The 25,639-nt window shown below is 41.4% G+C and overlaps 1 protein-coding gene across 3 annotated transcripts in view; it reads left to right on the forward strand.

Moving 5' to 3' along the window:
• LOC129764529 (serine/threonine-protein kinase ULK2) overlaps positions 1-25,639 on the forward strand; it is a 168,480-nt gene that overhangs the window by 28,274 nt on the left and 114,567 nt on the right. For 2 of the 3 annotated variants that reach the window (XM_055763704.1, XM_055763706.1), the window contains exon 2: positions 5,228-5,404. In XM_055763704.1, coding sequence (XP_055619679.1) covers positions 5,228-5,404 — 177 coding nt within the window. The remainder of the gene's footprint in view (positions 1-5,227; positions 5,405-25,639) is intronic. The other variant, XM_055763705.1, reaches the window with a different exon arrangement.

Raw genomic sequence — 25,639 nt, forward strand, 5'->3', positions numbered from 1 at the left:
GCACACCTCGATACAGAGGGCTTCCTCTCCTTGCATCGAGCTGTGTATGTATGTGTGTGAAATCAGCATTAGGCATGGATGATATCCGCTCGTTGTGTTATGCTAGCTCACTCGCATCTGTGTTTTCAATCCTCTCCCGCTCGACACACTGCGGCAACCAAGTTGCTTCGATGACCACCAAACGAGAAGTGGTGTGGCTTCAAATCGCGGATGGCTTATTCAAACCAAATATGTTGAAAACAGACAGAAACGAATGTATGGGTTGCTCGTTATTGACAGCTCTGTTCGGGAATGCACACAAATCGGCAGAACAAATGTATTGGAAAATGAGAATGCTTCCAGTTTTCATTAATTTAACCTGTTCAGGCATTAGTGGATTGTACTGTATAGTATATCAAACAAATTTTAGAGAATTTCCGATTCCATCGGTGTGCTAATCACCAGAATTTGTTCGCTGTGAAAATAGTTATTAACGTTAACTTTATTTCACAAAAACGTGACCTATTTTCTGATTTGGCACCCTTCCTGAAAGACGTAGTTCTACGTCAAAATGATGCTAAATGTTTTCAAATTGCATGAAATGTCGAGATCTACTATCATCTCGATTTTTTGACGTAGGACTACGTCTTTCATTTCTATACCGGGGTGTAAAATCAAAGTTTCGAAAACGAAAGCGTTACGCCGGAGACCGAGATTTTGAGCGCTAATAGCTCCTAAACAATTGAACGAAATGGTATGATAAACACTTCATTCGAAAGATAAAATGTCTACGCGTTCTATACTTCTTACTTATTGATCCAAAAACTAGTTTCAATAGCTTCAAAATTGCTTTGGAAACAGGCTATTGAAATCACTCAAATCCCCATATAAGCTTGTGCCCGCTCGGAAATTCATTTCACAGATCGCCGTTTGATGTTTGTGGAAGCGGACACGGTTTTCCGACGAGCGTCGAGCGACAATGAAGTGTCTTTCTCAAAACAGGTGAACAAAGGGTATGGAGTAGAGTTCTTTCCTTCTCAGGACGAGAGGCGAATGAACTGAAGTAGTTTAAAGCCTCTCAATACCAAATATGGAATGGAATGGAAATTCACTTAGCTGTGACTGTGACGTGGCTGGATAATATTCTCGTTCGTTCGCGAAAGCGCTATGCGCTCTCTCTCTCTCTCTCCCTCTCTTTCTCTCTGTCTCTCTCTCTCTTTCTCTCTCTCTTTCTCTTTCTCTCTTTCTCTTTCTCTCTCTTTCTCTCTCTCTCTCTCTCTTTCTCTTTCACTTCTTTCTCTCTCTCTCTTTCTCTCTTTCTCTGTTTCTCTGTTTCTCTCTTTCTTTCTCTTTCTCTCTCTCTCTCTCTCTCTCGCAGGTTTGGGTAGATTAGGTTTCGTGTATCGGATCGCACTTAAGGGTTGTTGATTTTAGACGTTGAGAAAGATATATTATATGAGGGGCTTAGAATGCAAGGGGTGTAAGTGACTTGATCGATTTCTCTTCATCAACTTTTTATTTAGTTAATAACTCAACTGCAGAGACGTTCCAATTTAAGTTTGCTACAGAATCCGATAGATGAGGTTCTGACCTATCTTCCACATTGTCAAATACAGCTGAGGAGGTATTTGCAGCTTAGTTATGACCAAAAGAGAGAGAGTCGATGTAGAGAAATCGATCAAATCACTTACACCCCTTTCATTCTAAGCCCCTCATATAATGTTGGTGTAGGAACAAATATAAAATTGTCTGTAGCGGAAGTAAATGTCTAGGAAGAGAGATATGTGCTGACAATAAGAACACAAATTCCGTGTATTTTGCAAGAATTAATCATGTATCAACCATCTCCAGTTGCTTCTACAAAGCCAGTCATTGAACCTTTTCAATGCCACCAGCCAGATAAAAAAATGTATTGGGAACACAAATAAGTTTCCAGTGTTTTTTGAAAACTTCAACGTTTCATTATAAAAAGAAGAGAAGTCACAGATTATTCAAAGTACTGTCCATCGCTATCTACAACCTTCTCTCATCTTTCTGGTAGCATATGGATTCCATGCTGAAACGATATGAAATTGCTTGTTGTGTTAGTCCCAACATTTCTGCAAGTTCTTCTTGTGTCTGGCATGGATCTTCATCAAGTAGCTTCTCCAATTCCTCATCTTCGAATTTTTTTGGTGCAACAGGGTGCTCCTCATCTTTGAAGTCAAATTTACCACTTTCGAATCGGTGAAACCAAGCTCTGCATGTTGGTTCCGACAGAGCATGCTTGCCGTAACTTCCCACAAGAATCCGATGTGTCTCAGCTGCTGTCTTCTTTTGTTTGCAGTAATGCAAAAGAATTCCTCGCAAAAACGCCTTTGTTGGAACGAAGTTTTCCATGTTTGGAATGATGGAAATATTTTGTTTTGATTTTGAAGATTCAATACGCACTGATTCTTGTAGCCTCAACCCTTGTCTTTATAACAAAATTGTGTTCAGTGTTGTCCGATGTGTATGTTTGAAATGGCAAACGATTGGGACTTATTTGTACACCCAATATATTTCTATGTATCAATTATAATTCAATATTTATACTTATCCACTCACACACTTATAAGTAGTCGAACGTGCCAAGTATACATTTAAAAATGGGCTAATTTCGGATGACGATGAAAAATAAACTACAGAAGATAATTCAGTGGACCAAATTTTCCTTGAATACTACATTTATTAAGCCTTTTAAAAAAGTTCGACGTCCTGCCGGGCAGTCTTACGGTACAGGACCTTAGCCATGATCGATGAAAATATAAATGTCAACATGTTTTTCAGATCTTTCGTGGCATAGAACAGGTAGACACACTCAGAAAAAATTTCAATTTATTTTGTAATTTCCATATTATCCCCAGTGTTCTTATTTTCTTTTCTGTTTGGGTGAAACTTCTTCACCTTGGAGAATTCAATCTAATGGATACACCACTCAGCCCGCACGCAACACAATAGTACGAAAAAAAACATAAATAACTACCTGGTTCAAACCTTTCATCTGAACCCGCCGTCATTCAAATACTGTTCTGCATCTTCAAGTGTGACAGAGCAAACGCAGTCAGCTATGTATGAAGCGATCTCTACTACTAATGCCTTGCGTAAAAATGGTATATTTGAGATTCAAAGTTTTCTGATGAACGAAGCCGATGGAAACGGTAGAACACACCATTGTTTTTTTTCTCTATTATAGTGATTTTCAACACATTTCGGCTGGTTCGTCACTTTTACTTCCATTTTTGGAAGAATGTCGGGAGTGAGAATTGAACTCGTGATCTCTGCGTGAGAAGTATGGATGTTACCACTACGCCAGATCGCCTCCACGATCACACCATTGTTCATTGAACAGGTTGCTCACTTGGTCACGCGCCGCCGAAATGTCCATTTTAGTCATGTACTTGTTCAAAGTTTGATCGGTTATCCCGACCTTTCAGCCCTAGGCGCAAGACGATGAAGCTACCTTGCTACCTCTCCCTCTACAGCTTCTGCTGCATTTTACGGTTGCGCAGTACTGTTGGACGATCAGAGCCAGGCTTCCGTTCCTCCTTCCTGAAGAATGAGGATGTTGTAAATGCCGGATCGGCTATATCCGATGAACACGAAGTGTCTCACGATGTCCAACCTCTTCGCACTCTGGGAGAAAACTGGCAGTATGCGAAATGTATCGGACGTAGTTGTTTCGCAGTTTTCGCCAAGGCTGCTGCAAATCAACTAATTACGGCGTCGATGCATTTGTGTCCCAATAAGCGTAGGATTTCAGGAAAATTTGTTCCACTGAATTATATATCGTGTTTTTTTATCGCCTGGCGAAATTAGTCCTTTTTTAAAATGCATGCGTTATTGGACCAAAATCGAATCGTTTAAACTATGCTAAATAAAGTTTTGAAGATTAAGTACAAATAAAGGATTTATTTCCCTAACTGAATTTCATCTGAAGAAGAGAATCAAAGTAATTTTATAACATTCAAACATTCTGTTGACAGAACTTAGTACCCGTTGAAATCAGATCACTACAGGAGCTATAAACATAACCAAAAGGTACTCACTACCAAAGAATACCGATGGTACATCATCTGGCGGAGTAATTGTTACGACCCACCACAAGCGCTGGCCCAGACAAGGATAATACCGACGAGACAACAGAGGAATAAATTATATTTTTTTATGAAATGTTGTTCTGTAAGTATAGGCTAATTAGACATAGATTAACAATTTATGTAGTTATAATCTATTTAGACTTATGTTCAAAAATGTACTGCTAGATGATGGTTCTTCATCCTCTTGAGCCGAAGAAAAAAAATTAAAAAAAATAGATTTGTTGGTGGTCACTCTTCCAGAGTTATATCGTTCGCAGAAATAATACTTAAACCATCACAAAGAGTGATAAATTTTTCAAAATATAACATGCATATGGAAATGTCATGAAAACATACAGAAATTGATAGGATTCGTAGGTGCAACTACGTTATGTTATTTCATTCGCTATGTTCACCAGAGCATACTTTGAACGAATAAATCTTTGATTGATTTTGAAGTTCTAGTTCCAGCATTCATGTGCAGAAACTTTTCTGTTAACACAACGTATATCTTGCTCACTTTAATCGCAAAGACGAAGCAAACGCAATAAAATCTGGATTTACCATAACATAACTTTGATCTGAAAACGCTTCAGAAGCCTTTTCCCCCCGCAAGCAATCACTTCTGGTTGAAAGGATCCATCGCTCGGCTATTTCTGCACAGTCCTTTATTACTTTTACCACCACAGCAGCACCATGGCACTCGAGCCATTGGCTCCGAAAATCCGTGACCTTTCAACATTTAATGTTTTCCACTTTGCTCAAAGAAAATAGTAGAAATATTTCCCATACATAGCAAAAGTGTACCTCAAAGGGCAAAAAAATGTTCAAAAAAAAAGGCCGGAAGTGACTGCTATGGCGGCGGTACACCATCAACCCAGCTGCGAAAGAATAATAATAAATGGCAATTCCGTCCTCTGCGTATTGATTTTTCTCTTTCTTTTTTTTTAACTTTTTATATTTTTTCACTACTGCTCGCTCGTGCTCGTTTTACATGAGACATGGGAACCGGTTTTTCATTTTGTACAACATAACACCACAACACGACGACACTATAAGCTGTTTGAGATTGAGTTGAAGAGACTATATCATATTCATATTTTCTTTTTCCTTTTTTTTCTCTTCCCCTTCTCGTTTTTTCTCCTCCCAAGCAGAAAGGTTTCCCGGTTGCGATTAAAAGCATCACGAAGAAAAGCCTCGCCAAATCCCAGAGCCTGTTGGGGAAGGAGATAAAGATTCTGCGGGAGCTGAGTGCACTGCAGCACGAGAATGTCGTCACACTGCTGGCCTGCACCGAAAAGGATCACAACGTGTACCTGGTGATGGAGGTGAGTTTTCCATTGGAATGTACTGCTTTCAACAATTTTCCCTTGTCGTATTCCCTCCGAGAGACTCGAGTCACGCAAAGCAGCGGGAAAAGAAGGGAATAGTGTGTAAGACACAGCGCAGTTGGCGACCATATGTCGGTCGCTGTCTCATCTAGGGAGAGGGAGATTAGCATTATTTCGATTGGGTCCTGGTGGCAGCATGAAACGCGAATAAAAATACAGCCGAGCAGAGGGAAGATGGTGCGCTTCAATGTCTGTCACCCTTACCTGTGTGTCTGGTCTGGAATTTTACATCTAACGGAAGTCAATTTTGTTCGCCACTTGAGGAAGGACTAGGATTATAGTCCTTTCCCAAGCAACAGAGCATCAACCACTTTGAGTTACTTTGATATACGAGAAGAAGCGCTCACCAATTTAATCCTTTCATTTTTGTCAATGGACTAAATGACCAAAGTGAAGAGTTTTTTTTGGGGAAAACCATATTTTGGTTCTTTCAGAAAAAAGCCCTTGTCAGTTGTTTTGTAAACATCAATACGTTAATCTACGTTTTTGAAAAAAAAAATTTTTTTAGAAAGAAAAAAAAATTTAAAAAAACAGCATGCGATGCATGCGATGAGGCAGTGGAGCACGTCTCTGCACCTTAGTGATGGGGAAAATGTGTTGCAGTCTAGAACGCTGCAGATAAAGAGGGGGATATTCCAAGGCGACTCTTTCAGCCCGCTTTGGTTTTGTCTGGCACTGAACCCCCTCAGTAGGACGCTCAATAGAAACGGTCATGGCTATAAAATAAGGTATGGCGACGGCGCCCACGAAGAAGTGACCCATACCTTTTACATGGACGATCTCAAGGTCTACGCTGATTCACGTCAGCGTCTAGGTGTAGCTATTCGGGTTGTCGAAGACATAAGCAGGGAGATCTGTATGGAGTTCGGCCTCGACAAGTGTCGCTGTGTCCACCTGCTGAAAGGACAACTTACCGAATCCGGAGGCTACGAGGTCTATGACGGCGAGTTTATAAGAGACATGGTTCGTGGCGAATCCTATAAATATCTTGGATTCCGACAGCTCACCGGGATTCGCCACTCCGACATCAAGACGGAGCTGCGAGACAAGTTCTTGAGTCGAGTGAACTGTGTCCTGAGGACTTTCCTCAACGCGGGGAACAAGGTACGCGCGATCAACACATTCGCGGTTCCCCTGCTGACCTTTAGTTTTGGTGTAGTCAAATGGAGCAAAACTGACCTAGAGGACCTTGAGAGGAGGATGAGGAAAGCATTCAAAGAGGCCGGAATGCACCATCCTCAATCGGCACTGGAGAGAGTTTCACTACCACGCAAAGAAGGGGGACTTGGAATCGTCGACATTTCTGCACTGTGTGTTGCCCAGGTACGACAACTGCGCGAGTACTTCGCAGAACGTGCCAACCAAAACGCGCTATACCGGGCTGTCTGCGTCGCCGACAGAGGATACAGCGCTCTGCACTTGGCGCAAGCGGAGTACCAACTCAACTGCAATCTGCAGACAGTGGAGGAGAAGATTACAGCTTGGAAGCAGAAGGCAGTGCATGGTGCCCACCCCCATCAACTGGACCGGCCACACGTCGACAAGGCCGCATCTAATCTGTGGCTAACGCGTGGTGAACTCTCTTCAGTAGTAGAAGCCGACATGATAGCCATCCAGGACAGGATAATGCCGACGAGAAACTGCAGGCGGTACGTCTGGCATCAAGACGTTGATGACATTTGCCGGATGTGCCATCAACCAGGTGAAAACATAGAGCACATTATGGGAGGCTGTCCCGTTTTGGCCAACGCAGCCTACACCGAGCGCCACAACAACGTGGCCCGTATTGTTCATCGACAACTGGCGCTCCAATGTGCTCTACTGGAAGACAACGTACCAAACTACCGGTACCTGCCTGCACCTGTCCTGGAAAATGACCGTTTCAAGCTGTACTGGGATCGCACTGTTCTGACCGACCTCTCGATCCACCACAACCGCCCAGATATAATGGTTTACGACAAGAGCGACCGCAAAGTCACCATCATCGATGTCGCTATTCCACTGAACCAGAATCTGGAGGAGACCCACGGTCGCAAAATCTGCAAGTACCGACCATTGGCCGTGGAGCTCAAGGAACTGTGGGGGCTAAGGGAGGTCCCAAGAATTGTTCCAGTCGTTCTCTCTGGAACTGGAATTATCCCGAAGACATTTCTGGAAGCGCTAAAGGTGTTGAACATCGAGAAGGAATTGGCCGGCATCCAAAAGTCGGTCATCCTTAGCACCTGCGCGATTGTCCGACAATTCCTCGGTCAGGACTAAAACAGCACGAGCATGCAGATACGTGCATTCCGCAGAGCCTAGTCCCCCTTTGGCATTCAGAAGCCCGGGGGCAGGTGAAAATTCTGGCTAGGTTCGCCTAGTTAAGAAGTGAGATAAGTCTGGCAGAAAGTGGGTTATATTTCTGGTTTAACTGCAAGGTTGACGCAGGACTATCGTTGGTTAAGTGAAAATTTGTTTGACGATGCATTTGAATCAATTCTCAATAAATGGATGCATGAATATTTGGGGTAATTCGAAAACGAGAGCGTTACGTTGGAAGCACAAGGTCTTGTGCCTCAATACTTCTTTGGCGACTGGTTGTAATGACATGATTATCACTCCATTCGAAAGATAAAATGTCTACGAGTTATATGTCCTGAAAGCGAACTATTCTATGAGTCGAATGAACTGAAGAAGTTTTAGAACTCTATAATTCAAGACGACAACAACGACAAATTATTGAAATAACAAAAATCTATAAATATGGGTACCTGCTTAAAATTTTATCTCAGTCACGATGAATATGTAGCAAAGTCAAATATTCAGTAAAAGAAGCAATCACACAAAAGTGGTGCCAAATTTATTCTCCGCTTTCTCGTGTTCGCCCTATACATAACACATTGCTTGTCACTAATTCTCACACTTTCCCCCCTTTGTGAGTAATATAATTTGTTTACCGTTTCTAATAACCAACATATTTGTCGCTTCCAATCAGTCTACATAAATGTTGCGCTCGGTCTGCCCTTCCTCACAACACCTACTTCCCGTTTGAGAAATTGTTTTGTGAACATTGTTTGCCGGCGAGCATCGAGCGGGAATGAATCGCCTTTCTTAACACGTTCGTCGCCCAATGCACCGTTTTTGAGTTCCTCGCGGGACTCAACTTGCGGATGAATTATTAAATGAAGATAAAACTTAGTTTGTAGACAACTTTAACATGATCTAGTAAAATTTTATTCTATTTGAAGACGAATTCAAAAATAGCACATGCCAAAGTCATATTATACGGGTTTCGCAAAAACTGCAGTAAAAACCATCCGTACTACTTCTTCTTCTTCTTTGTTTTTAAGAGGCTTTAAACTTTGCAGTTCATTCGCCACTAAAAATCCGTACTATAAATTGATAAAACGTATAGTATAAACATTATATTTATATGGTTATGATTTTATTATTTTTCAACATACCCTATAGTTACATTTAGGTGCCTATTCTTGAATTGAATTCTTGATTGAATTCCTCTTGAAAATCCTATTCAATTTGAACGAGGAAAGTGTCACCCTTATCTGGGTGACGGGACGACGAATGTGTTAAGATTTATTGTACCCCTAATAAATTGCCGAAAGACGTGATCTTACGTTGTTCGCACTTGAAAAAATTTCGAATTTGAAAAAATGGAGTTCTGTCTTTCTGTCTGATGCATGGACATTTGTATATAGGGGTTTTTAGGGCCGGGGAAAGTTCTTATGATTGTAGCGCTGCACTGATTTTAGTATTGTTGAGCCCCTCGTTTCTATGAGTATAAACGTCAGTTTCAACACAACTCCCGTGTGTAGAATCTGAGTGTCTTTTCATATGTGTATGTTTCGGATGAACTGCAAAGCGAATGCTTTTCCCCTTTCCGATTTCACTGCTAGCTATAATTGAGTACCAGATGTAACTCGACGGCTCAATTTAGCCAAGATACGTCTCAGAATATGTCTTAGACACTCGTGTGAGTTTTTTCTAAGAAATTCACGTTTCCTTAACCGGGAGAGGTTTTGGCGGGTTTTCTTGGTATTTGAATTCGGAATCCGGCGAGCGACTCGATTTAAGCTGCGCTCGGGAGATTAAAGATAATCGCCCGAAAATGTTTGAAAAGAGGACAGATGTAGGCAAGGGGGTTGAGGGTAAGACTACGTATTATTAATATCGTTAATAATTGCGTAGTTCCGGTCCTTTTGATCATTGCGCTGATCTGAGGACTTCGAAGAAATATTCTTCCATTTCAACTTGGCCCGTGGAAGAGGCAGCAGTGTGCAGTTCCGTTTGTGAAATCGCGAATAGTTGGTACTTTCCACGCCATAGTTAGTGTAGCTCATTTGTGTTTTTTTTCTTTGTTTGTTCTTTTTCTTTTGTTTCTTTAGTGAGCGCAGTTAGCTCAATTTTAAATTTTAAATTTACTCCTCCAGTGCGTAAAGTGCGTAAATTCAAATGGAGGTAAGCATTGGCTTTTTTTGCAAAATGTGGCTTTATGGTAAATGGCTTGTGTGTGGGCTTTTTATGTGTTGTTTCTAGGTGGCACCACTTCTGACCCCACGGCTACGTTGGAATTGGCCCTCTCCGTCAACACGAGGGCCCCAGCAAAATTCTCGCGCTCCCGGCGGCTCGTCATCAGCGGAAGTTCATCGCTCTTCGCCGCCGTACCATGGTACGTACCCATGGTAGTGAGTACCCATTTTTATTTTCCATTTAACATGCGCATGTAGGGAAATAATACACAACATGCTAATAAATGAGAGGTGCGCTATAGAGCGCAAGAACGGAAGCAACACCACACAAAAGTACACACACAATAGCCATTGAATGTGAGTGAATGAAGAAGCCATAGCAGTATGACTAGAAAGTCAACCGCCATTACCAAATCTATTTAAATGTGCCTTTAGTGTAGCGAGCTGATTGCTATGTCTGCAAATCCAATGATTTGATGTTCGAGTCTGGAGTTAGATTAAATTTTTCTGTTATGTGTAAATGAGTTGAATTAGTTTTTTTTTGTCGTCACGCTGTTTTCCCGTAATAAATGTTTAGTTGAATATTTTATAGTCTGAGTTCTTTACTGGCTAGCGGTGTGGCCTAAGTACCGGCAACTGATTTTTTTGTAGTTGTAAAGGTCTTGAGTCTGCAAAGAGACTCCTTTTTGTTACAGTCAGTTGAACATCCACTCCTACGCTCCGAAGCGAGCTTCGTTGTGGACAATATTCTCGCTAATTGGTCCAGTGAGGAAAATTTGCTGAAATTTGTGGTCTGGGGATCGGCCCACGCACTCTCGGGCTTTAATCTTGTCCTCTGGACAAGCGGTGTTCGGGTTCACTGTACAGCGCAGCTCAAATTGAGAAACAAACCGGGTTTTGGGGGAAGAAAGATAAACCCGCCCTCGGAGTTCGATTCTCATTGGCCGGGCAACCAAAAAAACACGGCGGTTGGCCTCCCTTACGGGAGTGGCGCTTAAGCCAACTGCTTGACTGCGCAGAGCCCCGGTTAGGAAGACCTCTCCCCCTCTCTAAGGGGAGGGGAGTGGCGGTGTGGCTGCCATACAAATGAAACACAAATTTCTGCATAACTCGAGAACTAATCAAGCAAATGGAACAAAATGTGGCATGTGGAGGTTTTAGGGGGCTAGAAATGTTTGTATGATGGTACGACGCTCCTCCCACCTTCTCTAAAAAGTGTTATCATTGTTAATTAGTGTTCTGCTGTGGAATCTGTTCGTTTGTGTATCGATTTTTTTTTCGGTCGGGTTTTGTGGATTTTTCACGCAAAACAACAAAGCCGTACTGATCTCCAGATTATTTCTTTCGAAGCGTCATCTACCGGGCTAATGGTGAAGCACTTAAAAAGCTCCTTCAATTGCACGCTGCACTGTCTACTTGCATTCAACCGGCTTGCACGTGTTTAGTGTTGCCTACCCAAAAGCGCATCGCTGCAATTTTTTTTAATACCTTCCACTAACCTCCACACCAGAAAGCTTGTATAGAGAGCCCCCTGGTAGTGGACTCTTGCTAACATACAGGGTAACTTCGATATAACGTACATTTTACTTTCAAAATTATACGTTGTATCGAATTGTACGTTATATCGAAGCATAATAAAGAACTCTGAAACGTGGCTTATATTACCTTATTGTGTTGCTGTTTGAGTAAGGTTGATGAATAAATTCTATAAGAGGACGAAGCCAAATTTTCTCATGATGTTTCCCTTCGTTCTGTTGATTGAAGTTTAATTCATTTAGATTCCGGAATCACAAAACAGTTGTATTTCGGGATTGGTTGAAGGTACAACACAAGCTTCAGTATCAAGATACATATAATTCATTGTTTTTTCAGAAAAAGAATATTCAAAAAATTATTCCTTTGGACTTTGATAATGTGTACGTTATATCGAGGTAAAATGTACGTTATATCGAGTGACGTTATATCGAGGGTACGTTATATCGAAGTTTCCCTGTACAACAAACAAAAGAAGAAATAGCGGAGAATACATCTATAAACAAAGAAAACAAAATATGTGAGATACCAGTGGAACTTTGGAGTTCCTTTGAAGGGATCCACCATATTATAGAACATGCTGGGAAAAAGAAAAGTGAAGAAAATGTACTAGCCAAAGTCTACATATATATAAAGTGGTCGGCACATTTACAGAATAGATTGATTTATGTTAGTGGTCATATACTGTTTCAGCTTACTTTTAAAAATATGTTTATTGCTAATTGCTTTCAGGTCATTGGGAAGCATGTTGAACTTCAATGGACCGTAACTCTTTATGCGTGTAAGACCCAATTTCATATAAGCTCTGCTTCTCATTAGGTCATTTGAATTCCTCGTATTCAAAAGGTTCATTCGAGTAGGGAATGTGATATTATGGTGAAAATAGCTGGTATGTAAAGTGTTGTAAATAAACATAATACTTTGGATATCACACAGGCCTGAAATTGGAATAATTCTATTTTGTATTGTGGTGTAAAGCGCAACTGTCGAATATAAGTGAGGAAGGTTGAAAACTACTTTCACACATCTGTTTTGCAGCGTTTGATTATTTTTTTTTTAATTTTGATTTGACAGCATGACCCCAGACTACAATTAAGTATTAGAGAATGGAATGGATGCATGTGAAATAAAACTTTAACAATGCTTTTTTGGTATGAAACAGTGTACTCTTCTCATGATGCCACATAAACTTGCAACTTTACTCGAGACCAGTTTAATGTGAGTATCCCAGAAAAGGGCAGAATCTAGATACAATCCTAAATATTTGACAGAGGAGACTTTTTCAATCGACAGGATTCCCACACATGGATCACGGTGTAGAGGATTTTTTTTTCACGGCGAGTGGAAGACCATATACTTTGTTTTAGTATGATTCATGGTTAAATGATTGCCGCTGAAATATTCTATGAGTTTCGCTAGATCTGATCCCATGTCCGCTACAATGGTTTGAATATCAGAACGCGGATAGAATAACGCCGAATCGTCTGCCAAAAGTCTTGGTATTCCGTGAAGCGTTAAATTGGTCACCTTCGTGCCAAAGGAAATGAACCCGCCCAACGCGCCGGAGCTTCGCCGAAGCAGGCCCTCCGGAAGAACACAAAAGTTGTCAAATCAGAGGCGGACTTCAAGAGAAAATGGATTTCTGTTCAAAAAAAACTACAACCTGACGTTGTACAGAACCTTATGGACGGGGTAAAGAGGAAGGTGCGAGCATACGGGCTTGGGCTCGAAGTATGAATAAAAAGAAAATACCAAAAGTTGTTTAATAGTTTTTATTTTACTGTCTAAGATTTTCAAAAGGATCGGTCTACTGGGCGAATTTCTACAGCGTTTTTTCCGTGATGCAATTTGATGTGACACACCCTTTATTACGTCGTCTGCTATTGCGGTGTATCTTTTCAGATGAATGCATGCTCTGGTGTATCATCTCGTGCGTTGCAGTCGTACTTTACATCCAACAGTAACAATCTTTTCTGGATGTGTGACCAATGCGCAGAGCTATTCGAAAACTCGCATTTTTGTGTTATCTCGCGTCAGGCCGATGAAACATCTCCTCTTCGCAAGCTTACGACTGCGATCTCTGAGCTACACACCAGAATAAAACAAATGCACTCTAAGCCCGTAGACCAGTTTTCACCCGCTACAAGCGTACGGTGGCCAGCGCTTGAATAACACAGAAAAACGCTGTAGAACGACCTCGATTTTTTTTTCACGGCGAGTGGAAGACCATATACTTTGTTTTAGTATGATTCATGGTTAAATGATTGCCGCTGAAATATTCTATGAGTTTCGCTAGATCTGATCCCATGTCCGCTACAATGGTTTGAATATCAGAACGCGGATAGAATAACGCCGAATCGTCTGCCAAAAGTCTTGGTATTCCGTGAAGCGTTAAATTGCCAAGATCATTAATAAAAAACAAGAAGAGTAGAGGACCTATGTTGCTTCCTTGAGGAACACCGTTGATTATAACGAATTGTTTTCGATCGGACAGGTAACTTTTTATCAGATCGGCGGCAACTCCTCTTACCCCATATCGATCAAGTTTTTTCAGTAGAGTCTCGTGGTTAAGAGTGTCGAAAGCTTTCTTGAGATCTATAAATAAGCCTCTTACGATCCTTTTTTGATCAATTTCGCGGATCAGTTCATCGACGAGCTCTGTAATAACGGTCATTGTTCCACAACGTTCACGGAAACCATACTGATGTTTGTATATAACACTGTTGGCACACAAGAAGTTGGTCTACAGGTCAACAGTTTTTCCAAGATTTTATTGAGAACAGACAATGTTGAAATTGGTCGATAGTTCGAAGGATCACTATTGTCTCCAGATTTGAACGCAGGTGAAACTTTGGTGATTTTCAGAATATTCGGATAAATTCCAGTTAGGATTATTCGATTGAAGATCTCGGAAATGATTTCAGAGACCCGACCTATGTTAGCTTTCATCAATCCTGCTGGAAAGTTGTCATAACCTTTGCTTTTCTTAACATCAAGCTGACTTACCAAGATGCGAACTTCGTTCACGCTAGTAGGTCTCAGAAAGATTGAGCTTCTAACACTTTTTACTTGTTTTAGATAGTCGAAATTTTTCAGTGTTAATTTACTAGCCAAATTGTTACCAATACTAGAGAAATAAGTATTAAACACTTCTGCAATTTCATAATTTGAATTATCGGTTCTATCATCAACTTTTAGTTCAATTTGCTCACCAGGCTTAGAGCGACCAAAGATTACGTTTAACCTTTTCCATACATTGGAATGATTAGAACCACTGAGAATAGTTTCATAGTACTCCTTTTTACATTGTTTATTCATATGTGTTGCTTTTTGGATACATAAGTTGGCGCGTACATCATTAGGACTGTTTTTCACCTTTTCGAGATTATTATTCTTGATTTGTATCAACTTCAAAAGTCTATACGTCATCCATGGGCATTGAGCCCTCTTTATTTTGACAAGTTTAGTCAAGGTTCTGGTACAGCTTATTAACAGGTTATTATAGGTTGTAGTAAGAGAATCTAAAGTAGCGTCAACATCGTCAGTAACTACAAATCATTCAAAAATATTGAGAACTGATTTTCAAGTTTTACACGATCAACAATATTCATTCTCAGTTCTTTTTGGCTCTTCTCATTGTTCAAAGGATATACACTGCATATACACTGCGTTTCACCACTATAGAACCACTCATTTGAGTTCCCAGAGATATGTAAGAAGTCGGTTGAATTGAAGTAGTATAGTGTAGGATATCACAACTATCGTCATTTAAAAGAGTGGCCATTTGAACTTTATTGTTGTGTTCAGGCGCGAAACATTCAAAAAACCAAAATTCCAGTGTTTCATAACTATAGAGCCAGATGGGAAAAACTCTCACTCCTTTACAAAATTAACGTCAATTTCCCATGAATTACAATAAGTTTCTAATTCATAGGACATCTCTAGTTCTCAATCAATTCAAATAATCCATTCTGGGTGGTTTTGACCAAGCTGCGCCATGATGTAGTGTGTATCTCGTTCTACCGTAGAACTTCTACGCAAAGGATACTGTTCGTATAAGCTCTTCGGGTCACTCATACTGCTTGTAAGCTGCATCTACTATTCGTACGATCACTCCTCATAAGTTCATACATTGGAATGATTAGAACCACTGAGAATAGTTTCATAGTACTCCTTTTTACATTGTTTATTCATATGTGTTGCTTTTTGGATACATAAGTTGGCGCGTACATCATTAGGACTGTTTTTCACCTTTTCGAGATTATTATTCTTGATTTGTATCAACTTCAAAAGTCTATACGTCATCCATGGGCATTGAGCCCTCTTTATTTTGACAAGTTTAGTCAAGGTTCTGGTACAGCTTATTAACAGGTTATTATAGGTTGTAGTAAGAGAATCTAAAGTAGCGTCAACATCGTCAGTAACTACAAATCATTCAAAAATATTGAGAACTGATTTTCAAGTTTTACACGATCAACAATATTCATTCTCAGTTCTTTTTGGCTCTTCTCATTGTTCAAAGGATATACACTGCATATACACTGCGTTTCACCACTATAGAACCACTCATTTGAGTTCCCAGAGATATGTAAGAAGTCGGTTGAATTGAAGTAGTATAGTGTAGGATATCACAACTATCGTCATTTAAAAGAGTGGCCATTTGAACTTTATTGTTGTGTTCAGGCGCGAAACATTCAAAAAACCAAAATTCCAGTGTTTCATAACTATAGAGCCAGATGGGAAAAACTCTCACTCCTTTACAAAATTAACGTCAATTTCCCATGAATTACAATAAGTTTCTAATTCATAGGACATCTCTAGTTCTCAATCAATTCAAATAATCCATTCTGGGTGGTTTTGACCAAGCTGCGCCATGATGTAGTGTGTATCTCGTTCTACCGTAGAACTTCTACGCAAAGGATACTGTTCGTATAAGCTCTTCGGGTCACTCATACTGCTTGTAAGCTGCATCTACTATTCGTACGATCACTCCTCATAAGTTCATAATTGTGTTTTGATCTTGTGAACAAGCTGGCCCCTATTCATTAAACCATACCATGACCTTCCAATTATCACATTGTTTTTGATGTAACAACATTCTGAATTACTTCTTTGCACTTCTGACTGTTCATTCGTGTTGATGGTAAGCTACCTAAACCAGGCCTTTTTAAGAAAATTCTCCCCAAACCATAAAAATCTCATCTCCAAAGCTGCCGTTCCATAAAATACTGTGGATGCTAATGCCATGGGTTTCACTACTTCAGGAGAACTTCTCAGATAAAAAGAAATCTAACTTGAATAGAATGTCTTCATACTGGAAGAACTTACGGAACGTGTAATGTAATTTTTCAACTCGTAACTTTGCAGGCGGCAATTTGATGTTTTGAGGAAAATATTTTCGAAACGGCCTGGTTCAGATAGCTTTTCATCAACACCAATGTACAGTCAGAAGTGCCATGAAGTACTTGTGAATCATTTACTTCTGTTTTTGCATCAAAAACACCGTGATAATTGGGTTATCTGGCATCATTTCATAACATCCGGAGAGTCAAGGCATGGTTTATTGAATAGGGACTTCAGATTCTGGACTGGTCAGCTTGTTTACCAGATTAAAACTCTATCAAGAACTTATGAGGAGTGATCGTACGAATAGTAGAATAGCTTACAAGCAGTATGAGTGATTCGAAGAGCTTAAATGAGCAGTATCCTCTGCGTAGAATGAGATACACACTACAACATGGCGCAGCATGGTCATAACCACCCCGAATGGGTTATTTGAACTGACTGAAAACTAAGGATGACCAACGAATTAGAAACTTATCGTAATTTGTGTTAAATTGACGTTCATTTTGTAAAGGAGTGAGAGTTTTTCCATCTGGTTCTATAGTTATGAAACACTGGCATTTCTGTTTTTTTAATGTTTCGCGCCTAAACACAACAATAAAGTTCAAATGATCAGTCTTTTAAATGAAGATAGTTCTTATATTCTACACTATATACTTCAATTCAACCGACTACTTAACTATCCCGGAAGCTGTACACCGAAATGCTGACGAAGCCGCATTGCCTGGTAATGGACGACGAAACCTACGTCAAAGCGGACTTTCGTCAGCTGCCGGACCTGTTGTTCTTCTCCGCAGAGGAGAAATTCAGCGTTCCGGAGGAGATTCGCAAGCAGAAACTATCCAAGTTTGCCAAAAAGTACATGGTGTGGCAAGCGATCTGCTCTTGCGGAAAGCGGAGCGCCCCCTTCATGATGACCGGCACGGTAAAAGGGCAGGTTTACCTTAAGGAGTGCCTACAGAAGCGCTTACTACCACTATTGAAGCAGCACGAGGGCCCGACCATCTTCTGGCCGGATCTCGCTTCGTGCCACTATTCAAAGGACGTGTTGGAGTGGTACGAAGCCAACGGGGTCACCTTCGTGCCAAAGGAAATGAACCCGCCCAACGCGCCGGAGCTTCGCCGAAGCAGGCCCTCCGGAAGAACACAAAAGTTGTCAAATCAGAGGCGGACTTCAAGAGAAAATGGATTTCTGTTAAAAAAAACTACAACCTGACGTTGTACAGAACCTTATGGACGGGGTAAAGAGGAAGGTGCGAGCATACGGGCTTGGGCTCGAAGTATGAATAAAAAGAAAATACCAAAAATTGTTTAATAGTTTTTATTTTACTGTCTAAGATTTTCAAAAGGATCGGTCTACTGGGCGAATTTCTACAGCGTTTTTTCCGTGATGCAATTTGATGTGACACACCCTTTATTACGTCGTCTGCTATTGCGGTGTATCTTTTCATATGAATGCATGCTCTGGTGTATCATCTCGTGCGTTGCAGTCGTACTTTACATCCAACAGTAACAATCTTTTCTGGATGTGTGACCAATGCGCAGAGCTATTCGAAAACTCGCATTTTTGTGTTATCTCGCGTCAGGCCGATGAAACATCTCCTCTTCGCAAGCTTACGACTGCGATCTCTGAGCTACACACCAGAATAAAACAAATGCACTCTAAGCCCGTAGACCAGTTTTCACCCGCTACAAGCGTACGGTGGCCAGCGCTTGAATAACACAGAAAAACGCTGTAGAACGACCTCGTGAGATCGAACCTGCTATGCGTGTTGAGAGTTGTCAAGTAGGAAGCGAAAAGCCGATAACAAATATTGTTTCAGTGCCTATTTATGCCTACATGCCGATCGGAGATTCTGGCTATATTTATTTTATAGACGTTATCGTAGAATCGGTATCTGTCATGGTCATAGCTAATCTCGGGATTGTGGATAATATTGCTGTGACGAAGTTCATCCCAAAAATTAGAGAGTTGGCATTGACATGGGGTCTTCCAGCTAATTAGCACAGGCGAGTACCACCCTTCGAAAATCAAATTCGTGCCTGGTACTCGTTACGTTTCCAGTTACATCTCGTCACCAAGAATGACAATGTCATATAGTCATCGTTCATCCGGTCGTCTATGGTTACTCCCAACGGAATACATAAATACAGCATAATGGAAGCTCTCGCGCCACCCGGCACAGTCGAGGACCGCTGTCGTCGCTCCGCCGACTTTTCTTACCATCCAAGTCATTCCGTTCCTGTGTCCGGAGCTGGGGCTAGATTCTCCCACCTCAGGCAAGTACGACTACAGTACCGTTTCTTCGCTTCCTGGTACCGAACCCATTAACAGTGCTGCTTATATCGACGATGAGGTAGAAATCGTACCGACCCCTGATGTTTTCATCGTTTCTGCTGCACCAATCATCAAACCTGCATCGTCACCATCACCGCTGATCGTTTCCGGCGAATTAACAGTTTATTACCAGAGTGGTCGGGGAATGCGCACGAAAATAGATGACGTCTTTCAGTCGGGACTTGTTTAGAACACTATAATAAACGATCGTCCTTCCGTCGATGCCCTGCAATCAAGGATTTCTGTCGCTTGTGCTTCGCTACTAGACGGTTTCAGCTTGCATGGTTTGTTTAAAATCGACTTTATTACTAATCAAAACGTACGAAGTCTGGATTTTGCTCTGGTGAATGAATATACGCTCTCTCGATGCCATCTTGTAGAAGCTGCAGAACCGCTTTCCATTCTTGATGCCGACCATCCTGCTTTGGAGGTAACAATCAGTCTCTCACAGTCCATCGCACTTGTGAATATTTCGGACGAATCTGGACTGGACTATCATCGAGCCAATTCTGAAGGATTACTAGAGGCCCTACGCCAAACTGATTGACATTTCCTAGACTCCACAGATGATAACAACGATGCAGTTGATTGCTTTACAGGCTTGCTCAAAAGTTCCATGGTTGATTTTATCCCATTGCGCAGACCGTCCCCCAAACCACTCTGGGGAAATGCTTACCTGAGACGTTTGAAACGTCTGAGATCGAAGGCTTTTCGTCACTACTGCCATTCCCAATGTGTAATCTTTCGCACGGGCTAGTAACAATTATCGAACGTACAATCGCTATTTATACGAACGCTACTGCATATGGACTCGGGAAGATTTACGCAAACACCCTTGAAAGTTTAGGAAATTTGTGAATTAAAACAGAAAGATAACAATGGGTTGCCTGCGGAGATGTTTCTGCAGCAAAATGTAAAAATGTAAAAAATTCTGCAGCAACAGGTCTCACCGGAAAATCTGCCATAAACAAACTGAAGTGTTCAGTATCTAGTCCCGATGGCATTCCAACCTACATTCTCAAAAAATACTGCGAGAAGTTGATTTGTCCACTCACTGCACTCTTCAAGAGATTGAAGGCAATTAAGACAACGCTGCTTTCTCACAAGTTGGAAGACGTCGATCATGTTTCCTGTGTTTAAAAAAGGAGATTGACAGAACGTTGAGAACTACAGTGTAATGATTTCGCTTTGTGTCTGTTTCAAGGTTTTATCGAAATGTTATTGAGCGACTTATTTTTCGACTCCTGCGAGAATTACATTGCCACCGATCAACATGGTTTTTATCCCAAAAGATCAACTACTACGAACCTGGTTCAGTTTGGCTAGTTTTGCATAACCAACATTGATGCCGGTGCTCAAGTCGACACCGTCTACACAGACTTGAAATCAGCCTTTGATACAGTTGACCACGGAACACTGCTGAAACGATTAGGAAGAATCGGTGTCTCCGCGGAACTTGTCAGCTGGTTTGAATCGTACCTCACGAATCGTATGCTACTTTCCCCGTTCTAGCCAAACTCTGAGTAGGTTCGACATCAATACGGAGATGATTTCAAGGTCATTCTCAAAGCTCAAAACGTCGTTCAACCTGGGACCCGACGGTATTCCTTCAGCTTTTCTCAAAACGCACATGAATGACCTATTGATCCCGCTGCTCCACATATTTCAACTCTCTGTAGCCACCGATGTTTTTCCGACCTGTTGGAAACTATCGCATATGTTCCCAGTCCATAAAAAGGGAAATAGACGAGATATTAACAATTATCGCGGCATCACTTCGCTTTGCGCTTTGGCAAAACTATTTGAGCTCGTCATTTTGGAACCGCTAGACGCTCTCAGCAAACCGTACATAAGTACTGACCAACACGGATTCACGACGGGCCGCTCCACCACCACAAATTTACTGTGCCTCACTTCTTACATCACCGACAGCATGTTGAAGCATGCCCAAACGGACGCTATTTATACGGATCTGATTGCAGCCTTCGATAGGTTGAACCACTGTATAGCTGTCGCCAAACTGGACAGGCTTGGGATTAACGGCAACCTTCTACAATGGTTTCAATCATATCTCACTGGCCATCGACTAGCCATCGTTATAGGTGATTGCCAATCCCCTTTGTCGCTGCTACGTCTGGTATACCACAAGGAAGCCATCTGGGCCCCTTGATATTTCTGATATACTTTAATGACGTAAATCTGGTAATTGAAGGTCCACGGCTATCATATGCTGACGATTTAAAAATTTACCTTCAGGTCAGCTCGATTGAAGATTGTCGCTTCCTTCAACGACAGATGGATGCTTTTGCCGATTGGTGTATTCTTAACCGAATGGAGGTTAACCCCGCTAAATGTTCTGTCATCTCGTTTTCGCGCACGAGACAGACCATATTGCACAACTATGTCCTGTTCGGCACGGAAATTGAGCGTGTCAGCGAAGTCAAGGACCTGGGTGTCATTTTAGACGTGCAACTCTCTTTCAAACCACACATCACATACATGGTGAATAAAGCATCCAGAACTCTGGGGTTTATCTTCAGGATTGCTAAAAATTTTACCGACATCTACTGTCTGAAGTCCCTTCTACTGCTCCCTCACTTGCTTCATCTTAGAGTATGGTGCAGCTGTTTGGACTCCACACTACAACAACGGTGTCGAAAGGATCGAATCAGTTCAACGAAGGTTTATAAGATATGCTCTGCGTAGATTCCCGTGGACTGACCCCCTCCGATTACCGAGTTACCAGAGTCGATGTCAGCTGATCAGCTTGGAAACTTTGTCGGTTCGTAGAGACACAGCCAGGGCTTTGATGATAGCTGATACCTTACAAGGACGGATCGATTGTCCCGGTCTTCTGGAAAAAAATAATTTCAACGTTCGACCTCGGGCTCTCCGAAATAACTTGATGTTACGATTGCCCGCCCTACGTACAAACTACGACATGTTCGGTGGATTAAATGGTCTACAAAGACTTTTCAACAGGGTAGCCAAGCTGTTCGATTACCATTTATCCCGAACGCTTCTTCGTCGGAGATTTAGCTCTTTTTTTACAGAACAAACAGTCACGTGATTATTGTTTATAAGTATATTGTTAATATGTGATGACTGTAATTTGATGTAATTAATTGTAATACGATGTCATTTGATTCATGTTTAGATTTAAATGTAGATTTAGAATTTTATATATCCTTAAGCACATCATTGGGGCCCTTACAGCCCGTTGATGATTTGACAAATCCTAGACTAACCTAGACTCACTATCACATTGCACTACAACGACATGATATCTACAGCCAACCGGCAGCTGGGATTTATGTTCAAAATATCCCGGGAATTTAATGACCCACTTTACCTCCGGTCTGCATACTGCGCTCTGGTGAGATCGATTTTGAAATGAAATTCTCGAGTATGCTGCCCATATCAGCCAACGTGGACCGCTAGGATCGAGTCAATACAAAGGAAATTTATGAGATATGCCCTCCGTCGTCTTCCGTAGCGAGATCCTGTGAACCTACCCCGATACGAAGATCGATGCCGATTGTTGGGACTTCAGACATTGCAGCAGAGAAGGAACATTGCTCAAGCTGTGCTCATTGCGAAAATTTTTAACGGAGTAGTTGACGCACCTGAATTATTAGGACAACTCAACATTTACGCCCCTGGAGAACTGCTTCGCCAACGGAATTTTCTACTGCTTGAGCCCCACACTTTATACTTCAATTCAACCGACTACTCACTTATCTCTGGAAACTCAGAAAAAAATAGTGGTTCTATAGTTGTGAAACGCAGTGTATAAGATGATTGTAGGTGGCAATGGATGTAGGGAAAAAAAATCATCGAATTTCAAAAACCGACCATGTACAATTTATTTATTGGCTCAAAAAATGAGCAAAGTTGGGAAGTTTTAATACAAGGTGCAGAGAAAATGGTCATGCCAAATTTCAAAAACCGATCATGTACATTTTGTTTATTGGCCCAAAAAAATAACCTCGGCAAAGTTTCAGCTCAATCGGACATGAATAAGGGGTGCCTCAAAGCGCTTAAAGTTTTGATTTTTTGATCCACGAAAATCTTCCAAATTCGGAAAATCGAAAAAAAAATTTCGATGCCAAATGACTTAAAAATGCATTAAACGAGAGCGCTTTGAGACACCCCTAAATCATGTCCGATTGAGCTGAAACTTTGCCGAGGTTATTTTTTTGGGCCAATAAACAAAATGTACATGATCGGTTTTTGAAATTTGGCATGACCATTTTCTCTGCCACCCTATATTAAAACTTCCCAACCAAGCTCCCGGAGTTTCTGGCAAGTCACTACAGACATGTGTGGCCTTGCGTTGTCCCGATGGGACACAACATCTATTCTGTTGGCTAATTCTGGCCGTTTCTGGTCAATCGCAATTTAGTGAATGACCACACGGAAGCAACTCATAATGAAAGATTTCTTTCAAGTCCCATCAAATACACAGTAGAACTTTCCTGGCCGTCAGCACTGATTTGGTCACCGTTTGAGCTGCTTCACCATGCTTTGACCACGATCGTTTTCGCACAGTATTGTCGTATGTCATCCATTCCTCATCCCCGGTCACCATATCGTTTAAGAAATGGGTCGATTTTATTCCGTTTGGCCAAGACTTCGCAGAAGGAAATTACCTCCTGGGCGATTCTACGACTTCTAGCATGTCGGTCAACTTCGATTATTTCTATGATTTTATCGACATATTCGACGTCGGGCCTGCCTGTCTGTGCGAGGGGCATCTCTAACATCAAAAATGCCTGAACGAAATCGACGGAGCCAAAAACGTGAATTAGCTATTACAGTAGCGGCACCATAAACACCATTCACAATTCGCGGTCCGGCTTGCATTTTCACCTTTATCAAAGAGAAACTGTATTATTCTCTCAGTGATGGAGTATGGCAGTTTCTGTTTTCAATCAGCTGCCAAAACACACCTCATTAAACTCGAGCGAATTCAGTATCTTTGTCTCCGTATCGCGTTGGGATGTATGCCCTCAACGCATACCATGAGTCTCGAGGTTTTGGCAGGCCTACTCCCACTAAAAGATCACTTCAATTTATTATCTCTTCGGTTCTTCATCCGGTGTAAGGTCATGAACCCATTGGTGATCGGAAATTTTGAGCAGCTGATCGAGCTAAATTTTCACTCCGGATTCATGAGTTCATATCATGAATTCATCTCCATGCAGGTTGATCCTTCTTCGTATATTCCCAACCGTGTTTGTTTCCCTGACTACATCAATTCCTCTGTGCATTTTGATCTGTCCATGAAGCAAGATATCCATGGATATTCAGATTACCAACGATCGAGGATCGCTCCAACGATCTTCGATGAAAAGTATGGGGGTATCAATTGCGATAATATGTACTTTACTGATGGGTCCACTATAAACGAGTCCACAGGATTTGGAGTGTTCAACGAATTTTTTAGCACCTCACACAGTCTTCAGAATCCTTGCTCAGTGTATATTGCTGAATTGGCAGCAATTCATTGGGCGCTGGACAGCGTCGCCTCACGACCTGTTGAACACTATTACATTGTAACGGATAGTCTTAGCTCTGTCGAAGCTATCCGTTCAGTGAGGCCGGAAAAGCACTCGCCGTACTTCCTTGAGAGAATACGAGAAATTTTGAGTGCTTTATCCAGACGCTGTTATGTCATTACCTTTATCTGGGTCCCTTCACATTGCTCCATTCCGGGTAATGAGAGGGCTGACTCATTAGCAAAGGTAGGTGCAATTGAAGGCGATATTTATCAGCGTCAAATCGCCTTCAATGAATTTTATTCTTTAGTCCGCAAAAATACCATCGCTAACTGGCAACGCAAGTGGAATGAAGATGAATTGGGCCGGTGGTTTCACTCGATTATCCCAAAGGTTAGCCTTAAACCGTGGTTCAAAAGTCTGGACTTGAGTCGGGACTTTATTCGCACCTTCTCCCGACTCATGTCCAATCACTGTTCGTTAGATGCACTACTCTTCCGTTTCAATCTTGCCAGCAGCAATCTCTGCGTTTGTGGCCAAGGTTATCACGACATCGAGCACATTGTTTGGTCGTGCGAGGTGTATCTGGTCGCCAGATCGAATTTAAAAAACTCCCTTCGGACCCGAGGAAGACAGCCCAATGTGCCGGTGAGAGATGTGTTGGCTCGGTTAGACCTTGATTACATGTCCCATATATATGTTTTCCTTAAAGCTATAGATCTTCGTGTGTGATTGCCCCTACATCCTTATACCCTCCTTTCCTTCCTTTGCGGGTAATTCGTCCCCTTGCTATAAATAGTAGATTAAGTTGAAATGTAAATACACTATAGATATACGAATAGATTTATAAATTGAGTGTTCATCAACATTGTTACAATTTCCTTATATCCCATCCTTCTCCTAAAAATATGTCACCCTTCTAAACTCGAGTACACCGCGAGTAATCGGTTTTCCACCTTACTAACCATAGATGTAAGAAAATTGTTTATAT

The sequence above is a fragment of the Toxorhynchites rutilus genome, chromosome 2, assembly GCF_029784135.1.
Source record: "Toxorhynchites rutilus septentrionalis strain SRP chromosome 2, ASM2978413v1, whole genome shotgun sequence".
Taxonomy (NCBI): Eukaryota; Metazoa; Arthropoda; class Insecta; order Diptera; family Culicidae; genus Toxorhynchites; species Toxorhynchites rutilus.